We start from the raw sequence: 25,329 nt of genomic DNA, 5'->3' as shown, positions 1-25,329 counted from the left end.
TATCCTCATAGAGAGTAAAATGTGGTAATGACTGAAAGTGGACCTGGTAGAAGACTACCCTGTGTAAATCCAGAATTTTATTTTTACTACACTAGTTAGAAGCAACTAAAAGCACTTTGATCTCATCACCATTGGTCTCAGTTTATAATTTTACATTATTTTTGCATCTCAATGATTTAAATGCAAATCAAGATATTTCCTGATGATTCAAATTATTATTTCATCCCCAAATTGGTTTAGTTTTGTTGCTGTTTGACCTGCAGAAAGCTGTCCATGCTGCAGGGAATCACAGTCATATAGTCAAAGCCTGCTTCAAGCTTCCCGCTAGAGAACCATCAATCGTGGCCAACTCTCCACACCCACAGCCTCCAAAACCAGTCAACCATCCTCTGCTCTGATCCACAGACCACAGACTAATTAACTGAACAAGAACAGACCTACAATGGGAAAATTCAGAGAACAATAAATCCAGGTTTATAACTAAAGTAGAAGTTAAAGTAGAAGAGCATGGCGCTTCTCTGCATGCAATGTAGTTCAAAATAGAGGCATAATGGATTACATGGCACTGTTACCATACATCATGCTGTGCCAACATGCAAAATGAACAAACGCAAGGCCTCCTGCATTCACTGCTGCTGGCCTCAAGAGTTTAAAATGGCAGGTTAGGACCTATTCAGTCATGGTTGTGAAGTCTGCAGCTGATGGTATGTTTCAGAGAGTGTTTACTGTACTGTGGGTTTGGCTGGTTCCACGGGTCTGCACCATATGGGGAAATCCTACTCATGCATGTCAGTGGAAGCAGCAGCAGCAGCAGCAGCAGCACTTTGACTCAAAGAAAGAAAGGAAATGTTGGAAAACCTCTTTATTCTGAAGCCAGGTGGTCTGAAGATGAAGTCTCAGATCCTCTTTGACTTGTCGAATAAATAAAAAGAGAGACACATTTGTCAAGATGAAGGCCTGGGAACTCAACTCCTGGCTTCTGCTACAGTCCCGTCAACCAGAGCATGGTGAGAAAGGCAGGGAGGGGAAATGCCTTAAATAAAAAGAGCGTGGTAAGTGCTGCCACATGTGCTATTTATACACAGTACACATACACACAGAGCAAAGAAACTCTAATCTACTCCTTGATCTAGCTTGGTTCAGACACATGGCGAATGTGTAGCGGTTTACTGGCCTGGCAGATTGTCCAGAAATATTTCTTCTTTCTCTTGGCACCAGCAGGACATTTCTCTTTAAAAGGGCAACAAACTGGGAATGCAGCAAATTTACTTTTCAAGAAAATCACACTGGTGATGTGGTCCCAGTGCATGCCTTTAAATATTAAGAATAATACTTAAGGGGGCAAAAAACCTGCCATCTATTCTTTAACTTCATCTGGTACGCATTTGTTTAGCTGCTCATCCTGAATGGGGTGCATTCTCATTACTGTTAGCAAGCTAAGAGGAGTTGACCAGAACGTCAGGGATGCATTAGCTCATGCAGTTCATGATCTATTGCAGTTCATGTGCAGTTTAATTCCCTGTAATGTGTGAAGAACAGAAAGAATGTTACAGGTTTTGTTGCCATCAGTTGGCTTTACAAACAAATTCAAATAGTTTGAAATTAGAATCACTGAGAAGTCAAGGCCCAGAACAAATGAATGTAATTTTACTAAAACCTTACCATTGCTCTTGAGGAGTGGTGGCTTTTGTGAATTGTGGAAGGACAGACTGATGACAGATGCCTCACATTCGCATGAGCTCATTGAATGATCTAAAAATAACGACATCATGACATATTTCAGATTTCTTGCTTTGAGGTAGGGCAGATAAGACTGTGTGTAGGATGTACTGAAATATCTAATGATCTGTGATACAGTAACATTAGGGACTGTATTGAGATGCAGCTTCTCCAATGTCCCAGTGAGGGAGCCATTTTATTATTGGTTTCTACCAATATTGTGACAACGCGTCTCATATAAGTGAACACTGGGGCAAGTTTTTAAACATAATTAACGAGGTACATTTTGCATTTACCACCTACAGAATTTAGGTAAAACTTTCACCAGCAGGGGCAGCATTTCACACATGGGTGGGTTGAGATGTTCTCAGCTGTGTGCTGCTATTTAACTGCCATTTCTTTGAGCTACCCCCATTTCCTCAAGGGGCTTGGTCTTTGGCCAGGGCATAGTTGTAGATAGGAATATGCTGGTTAAATAAAGGTTACCTTGACTCACTACACCATCTGGTGGTACAGATCAGTATTACACAAAAGTACAGCCCGGTTCAACCTCAGCTAATATCTCTTCGACGCAATACATAAACACTTTTGGCAAAGTTAAAGCAATCGTAGCTTTGTCAGTCATTCTTTTGGTAGTTTGTTACTCTGGATTTAAACAAAACACACGTACCTTTAAAAAAAAAAAGAAGAAAAAAAAAAAGCCCAAGGCAGCGGGTATGATGTCACCCGGTTGATGACTGAGTAACCACAAGTTGTGTGTCTTATACTTTTGAAGAGTTGCTCTAAGCTGAACTGGGGGACAGTTAAATATCAGGTGCAGCATAATAAACACCTGTGCGCGCTTATCTAACCATCACCCAGAAGGGAATGCAGCTTTATCTTTCAACAGCATGCTGGCTGTAGAAGAAAAACTGAAATGTGAAAGAAAAAAAGGACCCTACTTCATCTCTGGATCATGAACGCCATTTGTTGTTAATTACCTTCATTTAACCGTGATGTGAAAATGTTTGACATTAAAAATTACTGCTACGAGCATGGCCTGGGATCAGATGAGCAGAATGACCCTAGTCTGTTTTTAACAATGGGAAAAACTGGAGCTCGTGGGGGAAAAACCCACACATGTACATGAAGTCCACACAGAAGGGCCCTACATTTCAACCCTGGACCCTCTCAATGGCTATTCACTGAGCTTTAAAAGGCCAAGTGGCTAGTTATTATCGCTACATTAACATTTTATGGGTATGATTACAGTTGCTGTATAAAATCTAGCAGTCTTTTTTACTAATTTAGGGTTGTCTATTTGAAAAATATCCATTTTGCTCTATCACATCATATTTTTTGCAATTGTAAACATGATCCAGATATTTTTTGCTTTATCTGTGAATGCTTTTTCACATCTAAACAACAACAAAACTTTACTGATTTTCTGAGAAAGGAATATTTGTATTATTTTGGTATGAAATTGTGACAAGGCAAGCGACGGGCACATCATTGAGTTTGTCGGGCGAGTGTTGAAAACTTCCAAGCATCAACTACGGAAAAAGAGGAGCTTGGGTTTCAGAGGGAGTCACTGAATCACTATGATGACTGCTACTTCTGTTTAGTCAATATTTCTGGATACAGTTACAAAACTAAACCATCTATCAGTTGCTCTAACTTGAGACCTGTGCTGCATTCAGATGAAATAACACCTCCCATATTTACCAGCTTAGTCTGACTGACTTTGAAGATCAGTATTCTAGTAGCCCATCTCCCTCCCAAAGTTATTCACTCAGCAGCTGGAAGCGACTGAGTTGCTGGAGTCAAGGCCATCCAAATGGTCTTTTTATGGACACCGTGAGAAGGATTTTATTCTGTTCTTATAAATGAATGACGACACCGTTATGTTGATGTTGAAGGTCTTTTGGGGTCAGTGGGTTGTGAGTGTAACGAAGGCGAGTGGAGGCTGTTCAATTATAGCTGAAACGCCAGCCTAACATGTGTCCTACTGCTCAATGGCAATTACTTTACATCCGAGGTTATTCTGTCCAGTTAAAATAAACCTTTTGTTTATCATTGAATCAACCACTTTCTTGAAAACAGCAGAAATTGTATTTTTCCACACGGCGACAGTTATCACCTGTCTGGTAAACCATAAAACAGCGTTTCATTGCATTTCACATCCTAATGACGGCTTACCACCTGTCAGCATCGCAGCCATCTTAACTTAGTGCCACCATTGTGCTTCTAGCTTCAGTGCCCAATGACTTCTCATTAAAAGGTGCCAAAACAAACCAGGGACCCCGGCCCTCAGCTTTTCATCAGAATTTGTTCGCTGAATGCTTCCTGTCTGGCTCTGCCCCTCCCCCTCCTCACTCCTTCTTGGTAACTTCCTGTCTTTGTCAACCTCGTCTGAGTCAGCCACGGAAGAAACACTCACATGGGGATGGTGGGCCTTGTGCACTGTAGACTTCACAGACAGCAGTTCACTACTCAGGAATGCTCGGGCTAACAAACCATTCATCCATTTGTAGAACAGGACACTTCGCTACTTCGGTTACCTCATTACTGACACTTCAAGACAAGTCAGCGTCACGGAAACAGTAGGAATAAACACTGAGAAAGATGTTTTGACAGGCTCGAGTACACAGACAGGTCTTGACAATGTTACACAGTAATACAGTTAAGACGTCACCTGATTTTTAATATATCAATGGTTGTAATGGCTGAGTTGGCACAACCTGCAATCATAAACATTATTGGTATAAATTCTACTGGCACAAAGGTCAGCATGTAAACATGAGGAAATTCTTGTATTTTTTCCTACCAGCTGATCTTTCTCTTAAGCTGAACACTGGTGTCAGCAAACAACATGGCCTTTAATGTACACCACCAAGTTTGTGCAGACTTAACAATGAATGTGATGAAACCTGATAGACTTTAAAATCCAATATATATTTTTTATAAAGTTTTTTTAGTTTCTTTGTTTCAAAAGGTGAAAAAACTTAAATATCAACACAGATATTTAGATATTTTATACAGTTAGTATGTGCATAGTTTTTAAAAAGTCATGGAGCATTTAGGGTTGATCATTTTATTAGAAAATTCTATATAACTGCAGTATATCTATTTCAAATAATGTGATAAATACTAGTTGATTTTGTCATAAATAATAGTACCAGACTTTGATCATGTTTAAATATTTAAAACTAAAACATAAAAAAGAACAAATTATACTTTTTTAAATGTATTTTTTTTCCAATCTTGGCTCAATCAAGTAAAAGTGTTTACATGTTCTGAGTCAGGAAGCAGTACCTTGCAGGAATGGGGTCAGCTTAACCCACCACACCTTGGCCCTTGGCTCCACTGATGATGCAGAAGCAGCAGACAGCAGGCTTTGGATATTCTGGAAATAAAAGTTGTGCTTGGGCTAAAGGCCACATTGATTTTCTGCACCATGTTGTAGTACAAAGTGGTGTTGCTTGAAAGCAGAGCCAAGCTGTAGCACAACTTTAGCCGATATCTTGTCAACATAGGTGTTTTTGACAAAGTAACAGCAGTTGGTTCTTCACATTCTGTTTTAATGAAACATTCTGTGACATTTTGAATGTATTTTTAAAGACAGAAATTTACAATATGTAATGAAAGCCTAGTTGGAAAAAGAAACAAACTGTAAATCACTTCCTTAATTACAAAGGACTGCTTCTTTCTTGTTGGCAACAGAGAAAACACAACTGAAACATTGGTCACTTTTATTGAAAGGGAGAACTGCTCTGAATAACAAGCTGCTAATTACAGGGATGTTTTATTCCACACACCTGTTTATACTATTGTGTGGGATTCATGACTTTCCGCACTCAGTCCTTTTATGCTCCTTGACAATAAGTGAGAGAAGCCGCGCTTGACTTCAGCTCCGGGTGTATTTTCATCACACCAGCTACAAGATGAGAACAAACTTCCTAAAAAATGCACGCATGTGGCCGAGTGCTTTCTGAGCCGTTTCTATTGTCCTGTCAACTGCGAGTTGTAGTAACTATAGCAACCACATGAATCTGTCCTTCAACAAACCAGCTACTTCCTGTTTTGAGAGATGACACACTCCAGGAACCGTGACTGAATATACCGCTGACCAAAATTAGGCTCCCAGACTGTCCCACAGAGTGACTCAGATGTGATGGAAACAGTTTTTGTTGGTGTTGCAGAAACTGTTGCGATAAAGCAGCACCACACCCTTTATTCTGCACTACAAAGACATCATCCAGCACCCAATTACTAGGACACTTTTCAGTCTGCTGAGTAGTCTCATGAATAGAGAAAGGATGATATCTTGTTTCTCAACTTTTGCCCATTTCTTCCCTGCCCCCGACAGGTCTGCCGGAGAACTGCACTGTTAAGACGCCGGCATTCACCGACGCTGTGAGACTCCACAGACAAGCCCGAGGACAATACGGGACCTGGGATATGATGTGTGGAACACCACCACAGGTTAATCACAAATAAATCGCAATACCATACACATTTCCACAGCACCTACAATGAGTTATAGATATTTTATATACTTTGTGACAGTAAATAGTGTGAGCAGATAGACTAAAGGCCTTGTTCTGCTCTGGAGAGTCACTTTGAACTGCGGTACCACTCTGACCAGAACCTTCAACACACAGAACTGGTTAATGTGCTGGGAAACAGAACAAGGACTACTGGCAGTCCAAGAAGCCTATAAGACTGTTTATGGAGAGGATGTGGAAGACTGGCACAAAAGTAACTAGCAGTAGGGAAAATATGTAGGCCTGAGGCTAACTGCTTAATCACTAGTAAGTGGATCGTGGGGATCCTTCTCTTAAATAGATTAAAAATGCTGAATGAGTCACAAAATGCAGTCGGGCAGCAGTCAATATACCTGGCTGACTTATCCAAGTCAGACATTATCCCACAGTTTTATTTGGCCCCCAAAAATCCGGTGTTTCGATGAGGGGGGTTTATTTTTTAAATCATTTCTGTTAAAATGGCTTTTGTCAAGTCAGGCAACACAGAAACTAACTGCTGAAAATGCTGACCTGTAATCATAAACTTTTTGTGCACTACATAATGCCACAACCTGGGTATCTAAACCCTTTACCAGTGGCTGACGTTGCTTGTGGATGTCAAATTAACATAAATACATGTGAAAAAAAACTCCAGAATGAATGATAAGCACCTCATTTCAGGAAGTTTAACTCTGCTCGCAGATTCTGTCAGGGAACAGTTTTCCGGGGCCACACCTTAATTTCTTTCTGTGCCGCTGCTCTGACACCAACTCAAAATATCAAGACTGCTGCAGGTTATGGTTAAAAGACATTTTCAGGAGCAATTCATCTTTCTCTGCGAGTAGCTCAGAGTGCAGGTCAGGGCTATAGGTGAAGCTGTTGAGAGGCCACGATGACGAATGAAACACACACCCTCTCCTCACATCAGAGAGCAAGAATGCACCTACACAAATCCTTCAAAGAGGCCAAAAACACCTCAACCCACATACCAGCAATTACAAGGACCTAGTCTCAGTCTTTGCCAGAGCCGAGTACAGCCCTGTGTTTATGGCAGCCACCTTTTAGCTATAAACACTTTCAGTCTGAATGTCAGTTTAATATTTAGTTTTCCTGAACATTACAGTGTTTACTCCATGCCACATGGACACTGAATAGAAATGTGACATAGATGTAGGTTGGGCTTTTCTACTGTTAAGGGGCCAAATGTTCCTTTTATTTCAGTCTAACAGAGACGCTGGCATTAAGGCTCATGCACGTAATGCTACAAATACTTTGGATAAACATCTAGAGGGAATTAAGAGAGAAATACAGCCAGTTTATGCAACCACTTTTATCCTTTGCTACAAAAACCAACTAAAATAATTCTGAAAAAAACCTTTTGCAGAGTCAGTGCCTCCAGGTAAAATTTCCTCGTTGTTCCATTATGTAAAGTTCAATGTTTTCAGGCCTAATTTCCAAGTAGAGATGGAGCACCATGGGTAATACAAAGGAATCCTTTGTATGGGTTCAAATGTTTTCTTAATTGAAACAGATGGCAGGGTTATGTCTCCAGGGTATTTATTGAGATGTAGTCAATCATTTTTCTGATTCCCATTATATAGCTTGGCTTTTTACATTTATTATAAGGGAAAATATGAAGCAAACACTCACCAGTACCTCTGTGGTTAAGATTAACCTTCCACTAATAAAAGCCATGCACCGTGATGCTAAATGGGCTGTTTGAATTTTCTAAAGCAACTTAAAAACATTAACTTCTACTTAAGACCAGTGTTGTCACTGAGCCAGTAGGAAATGTCGGGGGGTGACAAAATCTGCCCCAACACCCATTATATTCAAACAATCCAAGTGGCTGTGTGAAAACAACAAGCAGTGAATGCAGCACACAGGTAGCTGGAAGCGGCATTAACAGAGAACCATCAACAAGCCATAAAGCATGAAACAGGCTCACTGGGGAAATATAAGTTGACCATAACTGAGCCATTGTCATTGTTATTAGTGGTGTGTGCTGTTAGCTTTATGGTTTACTTGCAGGCCTACAAACGCAAACAGAGGCAATGAATACAGTTTGCAAGCAAACATTTACTGACCTTGTTGAACTCATGGAGGCACAGAGAGCCTAAAAATCCCCTCCAGGTGTCGTTCAAACTTCACTGGTGATACAGCCAGAACATCAAACTCGTTCTCCCACAGAACAGGCCTCCAGCAGTATACTCATATTGCTGGTGGACTAACTCCTCAATGAAATGCTACGTTAGCAACAGCAGATTAGCATGAAGGATCAAATCAGAGGGGCAGGGCTTTAGTGGTTTAAATTCAAGGCCTTTCACAAAAGGGCCAGAGTTACCATGGTAACTAATTGCAGGTATATGTCTAGGCTAGCTATGAGGGTTTTTATTTGTACTGTATTTCAAATATTTCTCTGGCAGTGTGCTAGTGCTAGTTTTTGGCAGTATCCCTTTAAAAATATCCAATTTTAACTTACTACAGTAAATATAGAGACAAATATGGAATAACACCCCAAATAGCATCAAATGTTTGGTCTAAATGTAGCTTTAGACCAAAATTTTGACTCTGACTGCCTCATCTCACTCTGGTGTATGAAATTCGGGCTACATCTGATCTGGTGTCGCACTTTATATGTGACTGCATTTGTATCCCACATTTTAACCAAAGACGCAGACAGAACAGCAGTTGAAATAACAGTTAACAGTTTGAACCGTTATTGCGACAGAAAAAGCAAAGACCTTTACTTTCCATTAATGCTTGCTGTAGGATGACTTCTTTCATTTTAATCTTGATATCAGTGAGCCTGTTTGAGGTTGAATAGGGTCGGCTTTTATGGCCATTTAAAGTCAAGTTATACAGTGAAGGATAACATATCAGCAATCAGTAGAGCAAATATACTACAGAAAGAAAACGCTGCTGGATTTCAGGCTACAACATATCTGTTATTTGTAAAGCCCGCTGCGTGGAAAATCTATGCTGCTTTTGTCTGGCTGTTCATTACCCAGCAACATAGCCATCACCAAATATTTAGTTTAGCTTAGTTAAAGCATCATGAAGGATCTGAGCTTCGTGAGTGTTTGTCAGTTGTGAGGGCAGTGCCAGTAAAAGCAGCCTTCCTGCCTCCCAGTGTCCCACTGTGTTCATGTAGCCATACAGGAAAGAGGAGCTTATTTTTAGGCTCTATTTTTTTGTTTTGCTTTAGCTGGTTGGCATATAGTAACTATATCATCCTGCTGGCTGTGGACAGGCAGATGATTTCATAATTCATAGTATGAAATTTTTGCAAGTCAATCTAATTATAAATCTAAAAGCGTTTATTCCACGTGTTGTGTGTGTGCAGATTTTGGCTAATCTGGTGATGGAGACCCTTCACCCTGACATAAGAAACATGATCGTCCCTCGCCTGAAGGGGAAGATGCAGCAGAGGCAGAAGAACTGGATGCTGGTGAGTTTCTGTCAATCTGTACAGTAAACTTGTAAAAAAAACACACAAGCCAATCAGTGCAATCCATTTATGCTCTTGAACTCCTCCAGATATCGGATGCCGTGTACAAGCAGGTGTTGACTCAGACCACCGGGCAGTACGAAGCTCTGGTTGAAGCCTGCGAGGCCCAGAGAGGCCCACTAGACGCCAGGCTGCGAACCGATATGGACCAGATCATCACGTCTAAAGAACATGTCAGCAGCAAGATCCGAGGTATCAGCAAGAAGATATTCCAGTTTCAGCTGCCACAGACATAAAAAGTACCCCAGCTAGATTTCCGTACACTGCCTCAGTTTACATCCTCATTCGTGTGTATGCAGGATGCTGTTGAAAATGGTTCACTCGGTACTCGCTGTGACTTGACACGTAACCCCCTCGATCACAGATGTGTGCTCTATTGTTCGCCCACTATTTGACTCAGTGACATGTAGCTGTGGATTCTCTGAATCAGCGGTTTTGGCAGAGAGGAGTGATTAGTCTGATCACCGCATGCTCAAAATTCTGAAAACCCTTTTTGGACATTTAGTAACAGGTCCTGTAACTCTGTAACTAAACCTCCCTCCTTAGCAGGCATTTTCCACTTCTTCTGGCGTTTGCACATTGTTGTCACAGCTTGTTTTGCCCACTGTAACTTACATATTGCTTGGCGTGCTGAGCTCTAAAGCAGCAGAGTACCCGGTCTTTGGCGCAGGCTGGTTGTTTCCTTCGTGTGTACCATTTCCCACTGAGCTCCCACTGAGTGGAGGAACTGCATTCCTTCACCAGCACTGCAAAGGCCATTTCTGACTTTGTAAATCAACTGAGCAAAATAACAAAGGGTTATGTAAGGGATGTGAGGCTTATGCATGGCTTCATCAGGTGTAACTGTAGCTATGATCTATTTTTATATTTATATTTTTTAGCATCTGCAGTTGCATTGCGTTACACTGGGTAGAAAACCATAAAAACAAAAGGTGTGGCCCTTCCATGGAAGCAGCATTAGTGTGTTTACTTAAATGTCACCACATGCATACCAACCATTTCAACGACCAAATAATATCTCTGATATTGTTGTGACTTTCTAGCACAGCTCATTTGAAGTCGGTGCCACACCTTTGTTTTTCTTGTCATCAGCATGCGTCGCTTGTTTACAAGCTTCAGTAACTAACTACTTTTTACCCCTTCTTCCATCCTTCTATTGCTTCTGTTGTGCAGCTCTAGTGCTGCCAAAAGCAGAGCAGATCCTGCGGACCAACATCCAGCCCTACATCAACTCTATTTTGGAGGCGCTGATGGACCCCACTAGCCGAGGTTTTGCCGAGGTCAGGGATGTTTTCTTCAGGGAGATGGTGGAGATAAGCAAGAACTCACTCAACGGAGGGGGCAAAGAAAAAATGGGAGAGGTTAGTGCCTGAAAAGGCATGTCCAACCTGCGTTATCCTAAATCAGAAGTCAGCCAAGTTGTTGTTAACTTTCCCTCTCCTTGGGTCAGTTGCACTCACCACATTGCTCTTCTCTTTCTTTCTTTCAGAACATGGAAAGGCTGTCAATGCTTGCCTTCCATCCGGTGAAAATGCAGAGCTGCTACGAGAAGGTGGAAGAGCTCAACCTGGAGGGACTGCAGCAGAGGTTCGACGTCTCCAGTCCATCTGTGTTCATCAGCAGGGCTCAGATCCTTATGAGGGAGGTAAGATGCAACAACCCTCCTCTGTAATATGATGGGAAATATTAGTTTTAATCACACACTCCTGTCAGGCTCTCTGACAACACTCCCTGCTCCTCAGTAAGCTATAATACAGCAGCATCCACACTACCTCTGCTGAATTGTCTACCGCCACCTGCTGGCCAAAAAAAAGAATATGCAATTTGAATCTGAGTTGTGGCACACCTAACCTTTTTATAATGATTTCATTTTGACAGCAAATGGACAATGCAGTGTACACATTTGAACAGCTGCTTAACCAGTCGTTAGAGGCCCAGGGAGACAGTGACATGTGCAAGCTCACCCAGAGATGCCAGGACAGAGTTCTCAAGGTAAAACACGAACACATGGAAAGATCAAAAGAGGAGACGGTCAAATACACATATATATATATATATTTTAAAATGATTCTTATATTGCTCACAGTTTTCAGATTAGATATTCCAGGAAAAACCTGTTTGTGTTAATGATGTTTGAGTCCATCAAAGTTCAAATGAACTCAAAGCAGGTTAATTTGATGACTGTCTAAAGAGGAGAGGATTTTACAGCAGCACAGAATAAGTGTTGAAAGGTCTGAATCGCTAAAGGTAATTCATGTCCCTAAGCTATGTTTGTGTTTCTGGTTTTTCCTGTCAGAAATATGACTATGACAGCAGCACGGTGCGCAAGAAGTTCTTCAGGGAGGCTCTGCTGCAGATCATCATCCCCTACATGCTGCAGCAGCTCGCGCCATCCTGCTCACCTGTGAGTAACACTTGAAATAAAAGTGAATGAACTGTCTTACAAACTTTTCCTTACATATAATTACATATAATTTATGGGATTTGAAGGATAAAAACTGTAAATAATAAAACACAAGATGCCATACAATATATGAGTGGGTTGCAAAAGTAGAAAATTTAGTACCTATGAATCACCAAAGCAGCAAATGTACATTTGAGGGGGAAAAAAGGCATAAATATTGACTCAGAGGGAAAAAAAACAAAAAGAAAAAAACCTGTTGTCATCCTGTTTCCCCATCCTATTTACTTCATCAATATGATGCTTGTGTCTAATCTAGAACCAGTCCCATGACTATCAAAAGAAATTCAGTGATTAATTTTTGTCTCACAATAGCGTTCAGTTTCCAAACTAGAAGACAAGTTCTCATAAATCACTTAAAGAACAGGTTTTGAACTGGCACCAGAACTAGCGACAATCACTGAATCACGTCGGTGGAAAAAGAGGTAGCGTAGTTAAATGGCTGCACAGTAGGCAGACGTGTTTCTAAAAGGAACTTTTGCCATGAGTAATGCTTGAAGCTTTTTTGTGAACTGAGAAGTTTTCAATCATATTTCAGCCCTGACCAGAGAACAAAAGGACTGTCTACTAGAAGTTAGAGAGGGGGATCTCCTCTTCTGCAAACATTTGGACTATCCCAAAAACTGCTGCAATGGTCATCAAAAGATGTCTTTAGTGATAAAATACTGACTCGTCATTAAGGATACAGGGAGCACATAAATGTCGTCTTTATGAGGGGAAAAAAAAAGAGTTGAGGATGCATTTAAAGAGCATTTTTGAGAGTTATGATTTCAGCCTCACCTGCTGACCAACTAAAAGGATTGGTGCTAGAAACGACATCCTGGTCTTATTTGAATTCTGTTTCCTTAGGAGCTGCCTCGTTTCAAGGAGCTAATCTTTGAGGACTTCTCGCGTTTTCTGTTGATAGAAAATATGTTTGAGGAAGTGGTGCTGCAGTCTGTCTCCAAAGAGATAATGATGGGTAAGGGCCAGGATCAAGATTTAGAAACAGTTTTCATGATGATGGCATCAATGGATAGCTGCAGTAATAACATGCCTTACCTTTTCCCCCCGTGTCCAGCTGTAAAGGAAGCAGCTGTGCAGAGGAGGCATAACCTCTACAGGGACAGCATCATTCTGACCAACAGCGACCCCAACCTGCACCTGCTTGGGGAAAACCCCCAGGTGGACTGGGCCACCAAATTTGGCGGTGATGAGCCGGAGGGCTCTGTCAGCAGTGCAGATGAAGGAAGGGGTTTTGGGAGAAGACGCAAGCAGGTGGTGTCAATGATACAGCTGGACGGGGTGCCTCTGCCCTATGAGTCCTGCTTGGAGGTCCCAGGGGTGGAGCTGATCCCTGAGGAGGATGCTGAGAGCAAAGAGGAGGAGAATGAGGAGGACCAGTTGGGAAAAGCAGAGAACCTCAGCCCCAAGTCTCCTGATAGCGTGAATGAAATCAGGGACTTGATTAATCCGGTGGTTGAGGTGGCGGTGCCAGTGTCCAAGGAGCAGAGTGAAGTCACCAACAAAACAGAGGCGACCACTGGCAGCATCAGCGTGGAGGATGGGGTCGAGGAGGGCGTGACTCACGTCACCACTGTGGTGGAGACTGTTCCAAAGGGGTCTCTGGGAGAGAAGACGTCCCCACAAGCAATCCTCCAGCAGCTGTTGGCGAGCAAGAAGCAGGAAGTTGATAAGGAGGAAGCAGCCATCCAGAACGCCATCGAGGAGCTAGAGATAGCAGTGCAGGAAGATGAAAGTGAACAGATTACAGAGATCTCTGCAGCCGAATCAGATAATGAGTCCTCCCCACCACTGGTTACAGACTCCAGCTCACGTGAGGACAGCGGCTTCCAGTCACCCACCAGCGAGGGACCAGTTGACAGCGAGCCTCAGCCAATCACAAATGGTCTGAATGGAGAGGAAAAGATAGTCGACCCTGTAGAAGTGGAGGTTGTTTTATCATAAGAAGACATTCCACGAATAAACTGGAGAAACCTGCAGAGATGAATGGCAGCATGCATAAATATTGAGAAGCTGAATGAATATGGATTGTATTTAAGGGGTTAAAAATGCCTTTTCTTTGTTGCTGTTGATATTGCACACTCCAGAACCCAGTCCTCCAGTTTTTTGACACGTATATTTGGTGACTGGTGAGTGTAGACTTTCTTCATATTCCGCATGTGTCAGTAAAGTCATATCCAATCCAAGTTTTGTTTTTTTGTTTTTTGTAATAGCAGGAAATAATTTGAATATCTGTAACATTAAATGCTCTTGTAATTACAACTTACACTTTACTACAGGTAATCGGAGCCTTGCCTAATGTTCTTAGCCTCTATCTGGTCAGCAGGGGGTGCTACAGCAATACTTTCTTCTTCATCCTGATCTGTATTTATCTATTTTTTTGTAAAATGTTACTTTACAAGCATGCAATTTGTTTACTTTATGGCCTTTATGTTTCAATGCATTTCAGTACAAACAGGCAGGGAATGTTAAACACATCTACAGTAACTTTAAAACAATGGATTTGTTTTTATTTTTAAACATTTAAAAAATAAAGCTTCTTGAAGAACCATCAACAGCTCTGGAGGAAGCCCGCTTGATTATTAGAAGGAAAACTTGGCTTTAGTGATTCTAGATTATCACTTGCATCAAATATCACATCTTTTATTTAAAATCATCCATCTAACATCATACACACTGCTGTAGTGATCTCAAGCTGTAAATTTAGCTTGTGTTTTATGTGACAACAGATAATAGGTTTTAATTCCAGTCTGTTTGGCAACCCTACAGATAACCGTTTATTTTAGGGGGGTATAATTTGTTTATAGTTTCTATGAGTGGTTTTATGAAAAGAACTTGTTAATTTGGTACTAAAGGGGGGAAATTGAAGCTCTGTATGTGCACAACAGTATGAATGTTGTTGAATTTAATGTTTTTGCCTGATTCTGCCCTGATCAGACCTGCTATGTACTAACTGAAAGACTCAAGGTTAGACCTGCGTGCGATTTACATTTTAACACCCAATAACTTTTTTTTTTTAATTCATAAGAGCAACAGAACTTACACATTGTCAATCATTACTTTTCGAAAAGACAACACCTTCTGTCTTTAGACCATCGATTCCCTTTGAAAAAAAAAAAAAAAAAAAAAAAAAAAAAGGAAAACAGGGTAGAAGGAGGCAAAAGCAATTAGAAAAATGGGTTTTTAACTATGGTAAGAAATGATTAGACATTGGGTTGATAGTCCATGTATTACAGAGTGTCCATATTTAGCCCTTTTCTGTGTGTGAGACACTGACCAAGTCGTATTTTTCCATTAAATCCTGAGCAGTTAATTTAATATTAATGTAACCATTTTATCTAGTCAGGACCCAGATTCATTATTTCCAATGGAGGGCTACCTTGTTTTTATTTATTATAAAACCTGTGTGGATTATAACATTCAGGTGTAAACAGTTTTTTTCCTGTTTGTTGTACTTACGTTTACTTAAAATATGTATCGAAATGGATGAATAAAAAACAAACAAAGCACAAAACACTTTATCGGCTTCATTCTTTATCTCTTTATTCTTTTTTTCAAAGACAAAAAAAGAAGCCATCACCAGAAAAAATCTTATTGATATGCAACAGTAAATAAAGCAGTTGAACAAATCTGTATAAGCCTTTAGTGTCAGTGATTTTTTTAATCAGTTAAAAGAAAATATTACCAAAGATAGGAACTTCTGAAACGTCTCAACTGTCAGCTTCAAGGCACTTTGCTTTTCTGATTGTGGTTAAACAATTGCTACAGAACCACATGACCATGAATAATAACAAACCAAGATGACCTTTCACAAGGTTTTACAAGCGAGAATCACATGTATCAGTTCCTCATACGGACTCCAGCGCAATGCAATTCTGTCTCATGACCCGTGACTGTAAATGTCTGACTTAGCTGCAAGTCAGCTTTAAGATTTTAGTCCAAAACACTTGACAATCAAATATCAAGTTCCATCTTGAATCATTTGGCAGCAAATGGAAAAAAAAAAAAGGAAAAGAAAAAACCCAACCCTAAACAAAACAACAACAACAACATAGCTTCCTAACACACCACAATCTGTGCAGACTTCCCATCTCTGGGTTTTGTGTTATCATTCTGTGGGTGATTCCAGTGCATTTCTTCTTTCTTTCTTTCTTTCTTTCTTTCTTTCTTTCTATCTTCTTTCAATTGTTTAGATTTTCAAGATAATTTAAAAAATAATAATAATTAAAAAAGCAGAATTGAACAACACTCCTACTTTTCCTGGAGATTTAAAAAAAAAAAAAAAATCATTTTTCCACAGGTATTACTCACACAGTCTGCTGACTTAAAAGTGAAGCAGAACTAATACTAGGACTGAAAAACTGAGTGTTTTCTTAACATTATGTACCTTTAACAGAAATGATCTATTTGTTAATTAGGGGAAAAATGTTAAAATGTAGCATTTTCTGTTTTCTGGAAGCTTAAAATCATTTTCAGTTTCTATATCCAGATGAGGTTTAGGCAAAGTTTAGTGTCATGTGGCTCATTCTCCACCAATTTTTCCATCCTTCGAGATCCTCGGATAGTAAAAAGTAAACTTTTCTTTATTTCACTATTAAATGTCTGTGCCATCACATCCGACCTAAGAGAGGAAATGAGATAAAATAACCGAGGACCGACCCCGTGATGACCCCGAGGAATATCCAGGTGTTATAGGACATGACGCACAGCATCAGCATGTAGGCCAGAGACACCTGCAGCATGTGGAGGACCGTCTGTATGATGTGCAACAACCAGCTGATGAAAAGAAGAGGGAGAGGGTTATTTACAAATAAACTAATAAGTCAAAAACATCGTTCAGGTCTCGACATTCAGTCTGCCAATATGTGATGGTCTCAGTTTGCCACACACTTTTGTTTAATACCGCCCAAAAGATAATAATAGTTGCAATCTAGGATACACCAACAAAAAAAGGGTGTCACCATGCTATGGAGGTTACCACCATGCCACAACCATACAGTTCAAATCGATGCATTTCTGCATTTTATTCAGTGATTTGCATTTCACAGTACGATCCATGATAAAAAAAAAAAAGTTACTAGAAATGACTTGCTTACCTGTTCCTGGTACTTTGAGGTGTAACGACTGATGCTATAGGGGTCAGTGAGGATTCAGAGGGGCTGCTGTCCAGGACAGAGATGCTGTCGCAGTGGGAAGATGGGGCGTCGTATGGAGACTGAGGCTGGGTCAGCTTGGAGGGATTCCCCAGCCACAATCTCCACACTTTAAGCACCTCGTAAAAGACAGTCAGAAGCAAGACCACCAGCACTGACACCACCATCCCTGTAGGTACAAAAATACAAAATGTTAACTCACAAAAAAGTCACTATTAAAAAGTACGTTTATGCAATATGATGATGATGATGAAGTGAAATTTATTTCGGTCAACAACAACAACACAGATTATCATTTTACATAAAAGTACTCAATCCTACAGTAACCGACAATGGAATAGGCTGAAGGCTTGTGGCTTATAATTATCCTGTCCTTTACCCCATAGGAATAATCAAATCCTTAACCAAGAAAATAAATAGCATTGATAAATAAGTTATATAACAGTTTGAAAAGAAATCAATGATAAATCAAGAAATTAAATCAACACGAAGTTATTCATCAAACCAAATTTCCGTAACCTTGAATGATACAAATTTTTAAATTCTTCCTGAAAAATGACAAAGAAAAACACATCTTCAGTTCATCATTAAGTCCATTCCATAATTTCACTGCCAAAACTGACACACATCTATACTTAACATTGAAATACCTAAAGTGAGAACCAAACTTATAAGACCCCCTCAAATCATATTTTCCATCTCTTAGTTGAAACATACTTAAAACACAAATTAGAACATTTTTCATCACTCGATATATCATTTCTAAAGTTTTAGAATGAATTTTAACATAGATGATCCTACAAAACACTGGTTGGTGGACTCCCTATATCCAACTTTATTATTCTAATAGCTCTTTTTTGCAATTTAAAAATTGAATCCAAATATGTTTTGTATGTGTTCCCCCAAATTTCTGCACAATAGATCATATAAGGCAAACAAAGGGAAGTATACAATACATAAACGCAGTTCTTATTCAAAAAAAATCTCTTGTTTTATAAAGAATAGAAACAGATTTGGATAATTTCCGTTTCACATGTTCTATGTGGGGCTTCCAACAAAGTTTATCATCAATAATTACTCCTAAAAATTTTGTCTCATATACTCTTTCAATTTCAACATTATTTAAAGTCAGTTTTACTTTAATATTACTTTTACTACCTCCAAATAACATAAATCTTGTTTTACTTTCATTCAATGATAGTTTATTAAATACAACCATCTATTTAACTTCATGAGTTCTGTTTCCACTGTTTTCAGTAATTTCTTTATGTCCTTTCCAGAGCAAAATAAGTTTGTATCAACAGCAAACGCCACATATTTTAAAGTATCACTGGCTGTACAAATATCATTTATATCAAGTAAAAATAACTTAGGTCCCAAAACAGATCTTTGCAGAACTCCACAAGTTACTTTTCTAAGTTTAGATTTCATGTTATTAATACTCACATATTGGAACCTATTATTCAATAGGTTCCTTTGAATAATACATCATTATTTTTGCTACTTTCAGATTTAGACTAGATTGACACCAACATCTGTTCACTTAATGCGAAGCTCCAGCCAAAAGCAGGTTCATGAAAAATACAGAGGACTGGAAGCATTGAGAAAACAATACATTTTCTCTACATATAGCTTGAGAACATTTTCCCTGCTTCCCCTGGGATACATGAGGGGTATCTGTTCTGGCAACTCCTCTACAACCGTAATATTTTAGTATTAAATTTTTTTTTTTTCACTTTAACAACTAATTATAACCCCTTAAACATCTCCTTAATGTAATTAAATCTAATCCAGATCCACTTCAAGGCTGGCATATTTGGACAAATGTAGAAAGGGGTTGGTGCACAGTCTTTCAAAGCTGTTTAAAAACTAACTTCAATTAATACATTGTTGGTTCCTGCGACAAGTTTAAAAAAGAAAAAAAAAAAAAAAAAAACACTTGACAAAAAAAAGATAAATCTGAAGCAAATTTTATCAACCTGTTAAAAACAAGTTTGAACAGGTTTATTCAAGCTTCAGTTCATGAACATGGTAGATCAAGTTTGTATAGTAATGTCAGCAATATTACAGAAACACTCCACCGTCATCAGAAATAAGTATTTGAATTGCACCACACAATTTTTAAATCCAGATGAACTGATTCTAAGGCTTTTTCGCAAGACTTTAATACTCTGCAGCTTACCTGCAGGGCTGTGCACATCCCAGAAGTCAAACAGCAGCGTCACACTGCTCGAAACCCCAAAAGTCATCTAAAGAAAAATGAGAAGGGTATTAGGAGTTGTTCACTGGTAAAGTGGAGTTTAGGGCCAACATTTATACTGAATGCAGTGGTGTCCAATGTTCCAAGAACAGTCCGTACAATAGTACTCAAAATATTTCTGATTACAGAGTGAAAAACAAAGAATTTAATTTATACTACTTTGCACAAATATGCTGTATATACACACACATGATTTTGTCCGACAATTAGAGGACATACTGCCCCACAAAGGCACACTTTGTTCAGCCTTGCTGCTGTGGATATGGGCTGACAGAGGAATGCACGGTCTGTGGCTCTTGCTTGCTCAGCAGCACAGCTCTATCCCTGATAATTCACCACCTGTCTTGGCATAACTGCCTCTCACCAGCTGCAAACTAGCAGATCTCAGTTAGGCATCAGCCTAGCTGAGATCTGCTAGTTATAAAGTCTGGAAATGATAAAGTTCCAAATTTAACAGAGCTACACTGGCTTCCAGTGTCATACACACTGACCTAAAAATTCTCGCCTTAGATGGTCTTGGATCATTGTCTACCACTTTATCTCAGGGCACTCTGAAATCCTCCAATGACAAACTGTTAAGACATACGATATTTCTCTCAAAAAAAAAATAAAATAAAAAAAAATCTGGGAGCAGCTTCGGCCCCTCATGCCCCCAAACCACCGTTTGGCTTCTTTCTCCGTGACTCCATATCTCTCTCTTTCTGCCTCTCTCCCTCTTATTGCTTCATCTTCCTCATAAATGTTTTTATGAATTTAGATTATCAAGCAAAGCACTGAATGGAGTACCTCACTCAACTTTAGGAAAGCCTTCAACTATTGAGGGGAAGACCACGAAAGCCTTTCTAAATATGGTCACACTGAAGTGCACAGCATAGCTGTACATTAGTTGCATGTAGAATTACACAAAGCTTTGTAGTTTGTCATCTACATATTGTAGTTGTGTGTCACTGATCGTTTAAAGCATTTTTAAAAGAAAAAAGTCTACTGCAGTTATTATTTGTGCCTTCTTTCTTTGTGAACAGTCTCCCTTTTCTGCCTAAGCTAACCAATGAACAATCAACCCACATACAGCTTTTTGGAGGACTGCACACAAGTACATTTTCATATCCTCTGCATATTCGAAGACCTACACAAACAGATACCAATGTGGGACCATAAACACTTCACAATGTCATTACGAAAGCGGCACCATTGTCAATGGGAAACTACCTGAAAGGTTCACTAAAAGGTGGAAAACAAGAACCGATCTGAGCCATCCACTGGAGCCAGTTTTCCCAGTTTTAGACTTTGCTGGTGATCTTGCGTAAAGTATAACCAACTGTAATAGAAAACTGATGCCCAACAGAAAACCGCGCATTTAAGCCTAAAGCCATGTGTGATGATGCAATTTCTGATATGTAAAGTAAATGGGGACAGTTAACTATGCAGATGAGTCTGGTTATCTTGGAACTCGTCCCAGCAAAGACAATGCAGTACAAAAGACTGTCGGAGCAAAGGATTATCTGCTTTATCCGGAGGCCAAATCAATAAGCTTAAGAACAAAGGTCCATCTGTCCAACAGTAACCAGAGTTGTTTTGTTTGGTATTGTGGCCACTGGCTGTGACGTAAAAACAATCGATGCCTTAATCCTCCTTATTTCCTGGACTTCTAAAATTTCAACTATACAGTCAGGCCAGATGACCAAGTTCAGAAGTGCAGTGCTGATAATCAAACATCCTCAAAGTTCTTCCCGAAACAACTTGGTGGACGAATGTGATGACCCCTTGTTAGAATATGGACCTAACAAGGGAGAAAGCACAATATGAAGTACAAGACAAAGCATAGAGGGAAGGATTTTATTTTCTACTTTTTCCTCTTCTCTTTCCTGGTGGCAATAATGGTTTCCCCTCCTTGAGCCTTGTTCTGCTGATGGTCCCTTCTTGTTACAAAGGAGGCTTGTCCTCCCCACCATCCCCAAGCGCTTGCTCATCAGGGTTCCAGCTCACAAAAATTGTCGTTAAAATAAAAGCTCTTTGAGATGACCCTTGTTGTGAAGTGGCAATGTATAACTAAGACTGACTAGATGATGAACCCTAATTAATTCCATCATGTACATTCCTGTCTAGTTGTGACATTCGCAAAAAAAAAAAAAAAAAAGACAAAGCACGGCAGGCATCCTGGAGGTCAGATATTTGGGCAATCACATCATGTAATGGGGCCATTATGCTTACTGTTCCATTCGACAAAAGTCATGTCATATCCTCTGGTGCCGGTCGTTCACCTCTCGATTAAGTGACTAATGTGACAGGTACAATGGAGGCCTAAGAAAAGAACCAAGTTGACTCTTCTTACAACTACTGTGCTATAGAAAACCAAGTAAAGGCCTCTCGGCCTGGGGCTCGGTCACTCAGGCACAGCTGGCGGCCGGCGGAGCTCACGGGCGCGTCACTGCAACTCCCCTTGGCTTCTGCTCCGCGGCTGCTGAGTGAACCCTCATCTGGGACTCTCCTCAGCTCTTACTGGGACAGTGGCGCGGCTGCCCCTCTGTTGGTCTTCCATGGTCTCTTGTGTTCTGGGGGCCTCTGGATGTCTGGAGTTTTGATCTCCTCCATACCTGCTTCACACCCTGGAGGACGGGGCTGTGGCCCCCCCACACTCCCTAGCAGATCGTTACATGGAGAAACCTTTGGAATACAAGCGCGCTGATCCACACAGGTATGCACACGGGTGTTCACTGCTCGTAGACCCAAATTACACCTTTCTTGGCTGCTACTTCGAAGCACATCTGTCCTGCGTGCTGCACAACAACATTGAATATTTAGTATTTACTGCTGTTTACACTTAGCTAGATTAATGCGATGGTGTTGTGTTTAGTATGTTGCTTTGTTTTGTTTTTGTCTTTTTTTGCTTGTTTTCTATTCTTCTCTCAACAGGTGATCCAGGAGATTTTTATTTTTTTTCTCCCCCCCTTTCTCACTGTCCCTCTCCCCTTCTGTTTTTCCTTTCCTTCCTCTTTCTTTCTCCCTTTCCTATCTCTTACTCATGTCTGTCCCGTCTGTAACATCTGAAAATAAAATATAATAAATAATAAAAACAAAGATCGACCAAATGGACCAATACGGCAATGCCACGATGATCCATTTGGCAAAGTAAATCCATTGGGTATCCTTGTTGGTCTTCAGACAACAATTCTGATGGCTAAAGAACCAAATCGGACAGGCGAAAAAAAAAAAAAAAAAAAAAAAAAAACCAAGTAAAGCAGTCAAAGGATAATCCTATATTGGCTCTTAATCTACAAAACATTTTACTCAACATGGTAGTGGTCTATCACAACAACTAGAACCAGCAGAGTTACACCCATCCATCACTGACACCCTAGTCAGGCTGTCAAATACCCTACTGAACTGAAGTAACCTCACTCCACACCGAAAGGTCTCAAACACCCACAAGGTTCAAGCTAACCCAAGCACCACTTAACTTCCTATCCAAGTTTTCCTTCCTTTATGTTTTATCAAATTAAGGATTTTTGGAGGTAAAACGCAGTTCCACAGAGAAACAGTGTATAATCAGAGCCAAAACTGAACTATGAAGCCATCTGTACATGAATAATAACTCAAAATTATTTAGTTTGGGTTTTAACTTCAGAATTCACCTTCATTCTGAAGCCCTAACCACACGTGGTTTGTTTAAAACTGGTCTGATCAGCTACCCGACTGCTCTCCTTGTCATCTTTTTAGTGAGCTCACCTTAAGCTCAAATCTTAGTAATTATGGTACTGAGTGAACTGTACTCCGTTTAAATAATGAACTATCCTACAAAAGCAGCATCCAATTTGTGATAAATGTAGTTATTATTTTAAAGGCAAAAAAAGGAGAGCTAGAAAGAGCTGGCTTTGCTGCACAGTGAGAAACATTAAATTTGTCTTTATAACTTCTTTTAATGTGAAACGGATACATGGTGGCCAAAGTTTCCATTTAAAATGGCACAGGACAGCAGAGGTGATAAAAAAGTCGAAGTATTTGACACAATGAAGGAACGAGGGGAAAAATCAAATACAGACAGCTTGAGTCAACAATCCAACTGGGGGCTAGACTCGGAAAGCACTGTGAGCTTATCTTTCAAATACACTTTGGAAAAACCAGGTGTTTGTTTTCAAGGTGACAGTTGGGACTGAAAATGGTGTAATTAGTGCTGCTACTACAAGCACTCAAAATGACTGTATTCTGCACTTTTACACGAATACAGAACAATTTCCGAGTCTCAAAATGTGCTTTCACTATTTAGGTTTAACCGATAACTTTCATTTAAAGGTTATTTAGGGTAAAAATATCACAACTGCAATAATACTACTCGTTTTAGTGGACCTATAGTTAACAAAAGTCACTCGGGTTTTATTGGCATAAATGCACTAAAGACCCTAAAGCAATGATTGAGCTTATTTTAAATTCCAAGTGCATAAAGCAGCAGCACCTACATATGAATTCACATCTGCAACTTGCATACCTAAACTGATCTGACCCGAATTTATTTATTCTCAGAAATCGACACTTTAAAAAGAAAACAGCACAGGTGACATAATGTCCAGCTTTGGATGACACTGACAGCAAGGTATAAAGTTAATCATATGGTTACATAACACTGACGCTGTTGTTTTAGTGTTTTTGTAGTAGACTTTTAAAAAAAGGGGTCTCAGTAAGCGTCCCTTCTCATTAGCTTAACTATAAACATGATTCAAAGTAAAGTTAACACATCTTAGTTTTTAAAAGATGAGTTATCTCCCAGACTTACGCCAGGTCAGACGGTAGTAGTTTGTAGTAGTAGTTTCACAGCAGATTATTTCATATTTTTTTAATGGCTTTATTAGATGCAGTGTGTCAGAAACCAGTAAGTACTGCTTACACCGACTCCCTGGGTTCCCTGAAGTGTGCATGACGTGTTTTCCTCACACTAAGTGAGTCAGTGCCACACATTAACCAGCAAAGAAACGTCTCAAATGCAAAACAGCTTATTAAAGTAGCACATATGGCGTATGCTAGACCGCTGAGTGACAAAACAAACACACACAAAGAGAACTCACTCGCATCCTGACGAGCTTGCTGCGCTAACGTTGACACCACACTTTCAGCGGTTATTGAGCGCAGCTTCCATCACAGATGAGTCTCGGTCCGGACATTCAAGCACGAGCCATTTCCACATCATCGGCGTGCATTTCTCAAATATGCCTCAACAGAAACAGCCAGTGTCCCACCTACTCAGCCCAAAGACGCTATGTATGTAGCCTGTGGTACCACGTGACTTCGCCTAACAAACCACGGTTGACGGTTAATGTAGTTTTTCAACATGTAGGGCGAAGGCAAACATCCTGAGTGCGACTGCGCAGCCGAAATAGAGAGTCCCGGATAAACAACCGTTACCCTTCAGATTAAAGAGGGCGGCTACAACCCCCAAATATTTGAGTTTAAAAACGAGTGAAATAAGACCGCTAACTGAGCAGAAATCGAAGCTTTTAAAGCGTTTAATGAATATGTATTATGCAGAACCAATGACTGTAGAACGCTGTGGTCATGTGACAGACGGAAGCAGCTCACACGATTCTTGGAGTTGTATCAAGGACACATCTAAAACCTGCAGAACATCGGCACTCGAGGCCTGTAGTTGCCCACCCCTGCTCTAGACCATCACTCTCATACACTTCTCTACCATTCCTGACTTCCTCATGCAGTCCCACACTTCCTCT

At 40.1% G+C, this 25,329-nt stretch overlaps 2 protein-coding genes and 1 long non-coding RNA gene across 3 annotated transcripts in view; 1 reads left to right on the top strand and 2 right to left on the bottom strand.

Annotated features, from left to right (window-relative positions):
- niban2a (niban apoptosis regulator 2a) overlaps positions 1-15,713 on the top strand; it is a 31,581-nt gene extending 15,868 nt beyond the window's left edge. The window contains exons 6-14 of the mRNA XM_026174376.2: positions 6,068-6,183; positions 9,571-9,675; positions 9,765-9,927; positions 10,909-11,096; positions 11,225-11,380; positions 11,614-11,727; positions 12,032-12,139; positions 13,046-13,157; positions 13,257-15,713. Coding sequence (XP_026030161.2) covers positions 6,068-6,183; positions 9,571-9,675; positions 9,765-9,927; positions 10,909-11,096; positions 11,225-11,380; positions 11,614-11,727; positions 12,032-12,139; positions 13,046-13,157; positions 13,257-14,143 — 1,949 coding nt within the window. The 3' untranslated portion in view covers positions 14,144-15,713. The remainder of the gene's footprint in view (positions 1-6,067; positions 6,184-9,570; positions 9,676-9,764; positions 9,928-10,908; positions 11,097-11,224; positions 11,381-11,613; positions 11,728-12,031; positions 12,140-13,045; positions 13,158-13,256) is intronic.
- On the bottom strand, positions 1,206-8,741 carry LOC113026018 (uncharacterized). Its single transcript, XR_013910493.1, has 4 exons — positions 8,312-8,741; positions 5,014-5,104; positions 1,663-1,752; positions 1,206-1,519 (listed from the first exon to the last, which is right to left on the bottom strand). It is a non-coding gene; the product is annotated as an uncharacterized LOC113026018 (long non-coding RNA).
- Positions 15,714-15,716: 3 nt separating the features above from the next.
- slc31a2 (solute carrier family 31 member 2) lies at positions 15,717-25,068 on the bottom strand. The gene is made up of 4 exons (XM_026174380.2): positions 24,670-25,068; positions 19,535-19,601; positions 17,296-17,521; positions 15,717-16,975 (listed from the first exon to the last, which is right to left on the bottom strand). The coding sequence occupies exons 1-4, from the start codon at positions 24,673-24,675 to the stop codon at positions 16,810-16,812; spliced, it is 465 nt and encodes a 154-aa protein (XP_026030165.1). The 5' UTR covers positions 24,676-25,068; the 3' UTR covers positions 15,717-16,809.
- Between the last annotated feature and the right edge of the window lie 261 nt (positions 25,069-25,329).

The sequence above is a fragment of the Astatotilapia calliptera genome, chromosome 7 (assembly GCF_964374335.1).
Source record: "Astatotilapia calliptera chromosome 7, fAstCal68.1, whole genome shotgun sequence".
Taxonomy (NCBI): domain Eukaryota; kingdom Metazoa; phylum Chordata; class Actinopteri; order Cichliformes; family Cichlidae; genus Astatotilapia; species Astatotilapia calliptera.
Note: the sequence above shows the minus strand (reverse complement) of the source record. Positions and strands in the feature narration are given on the sequence as shown.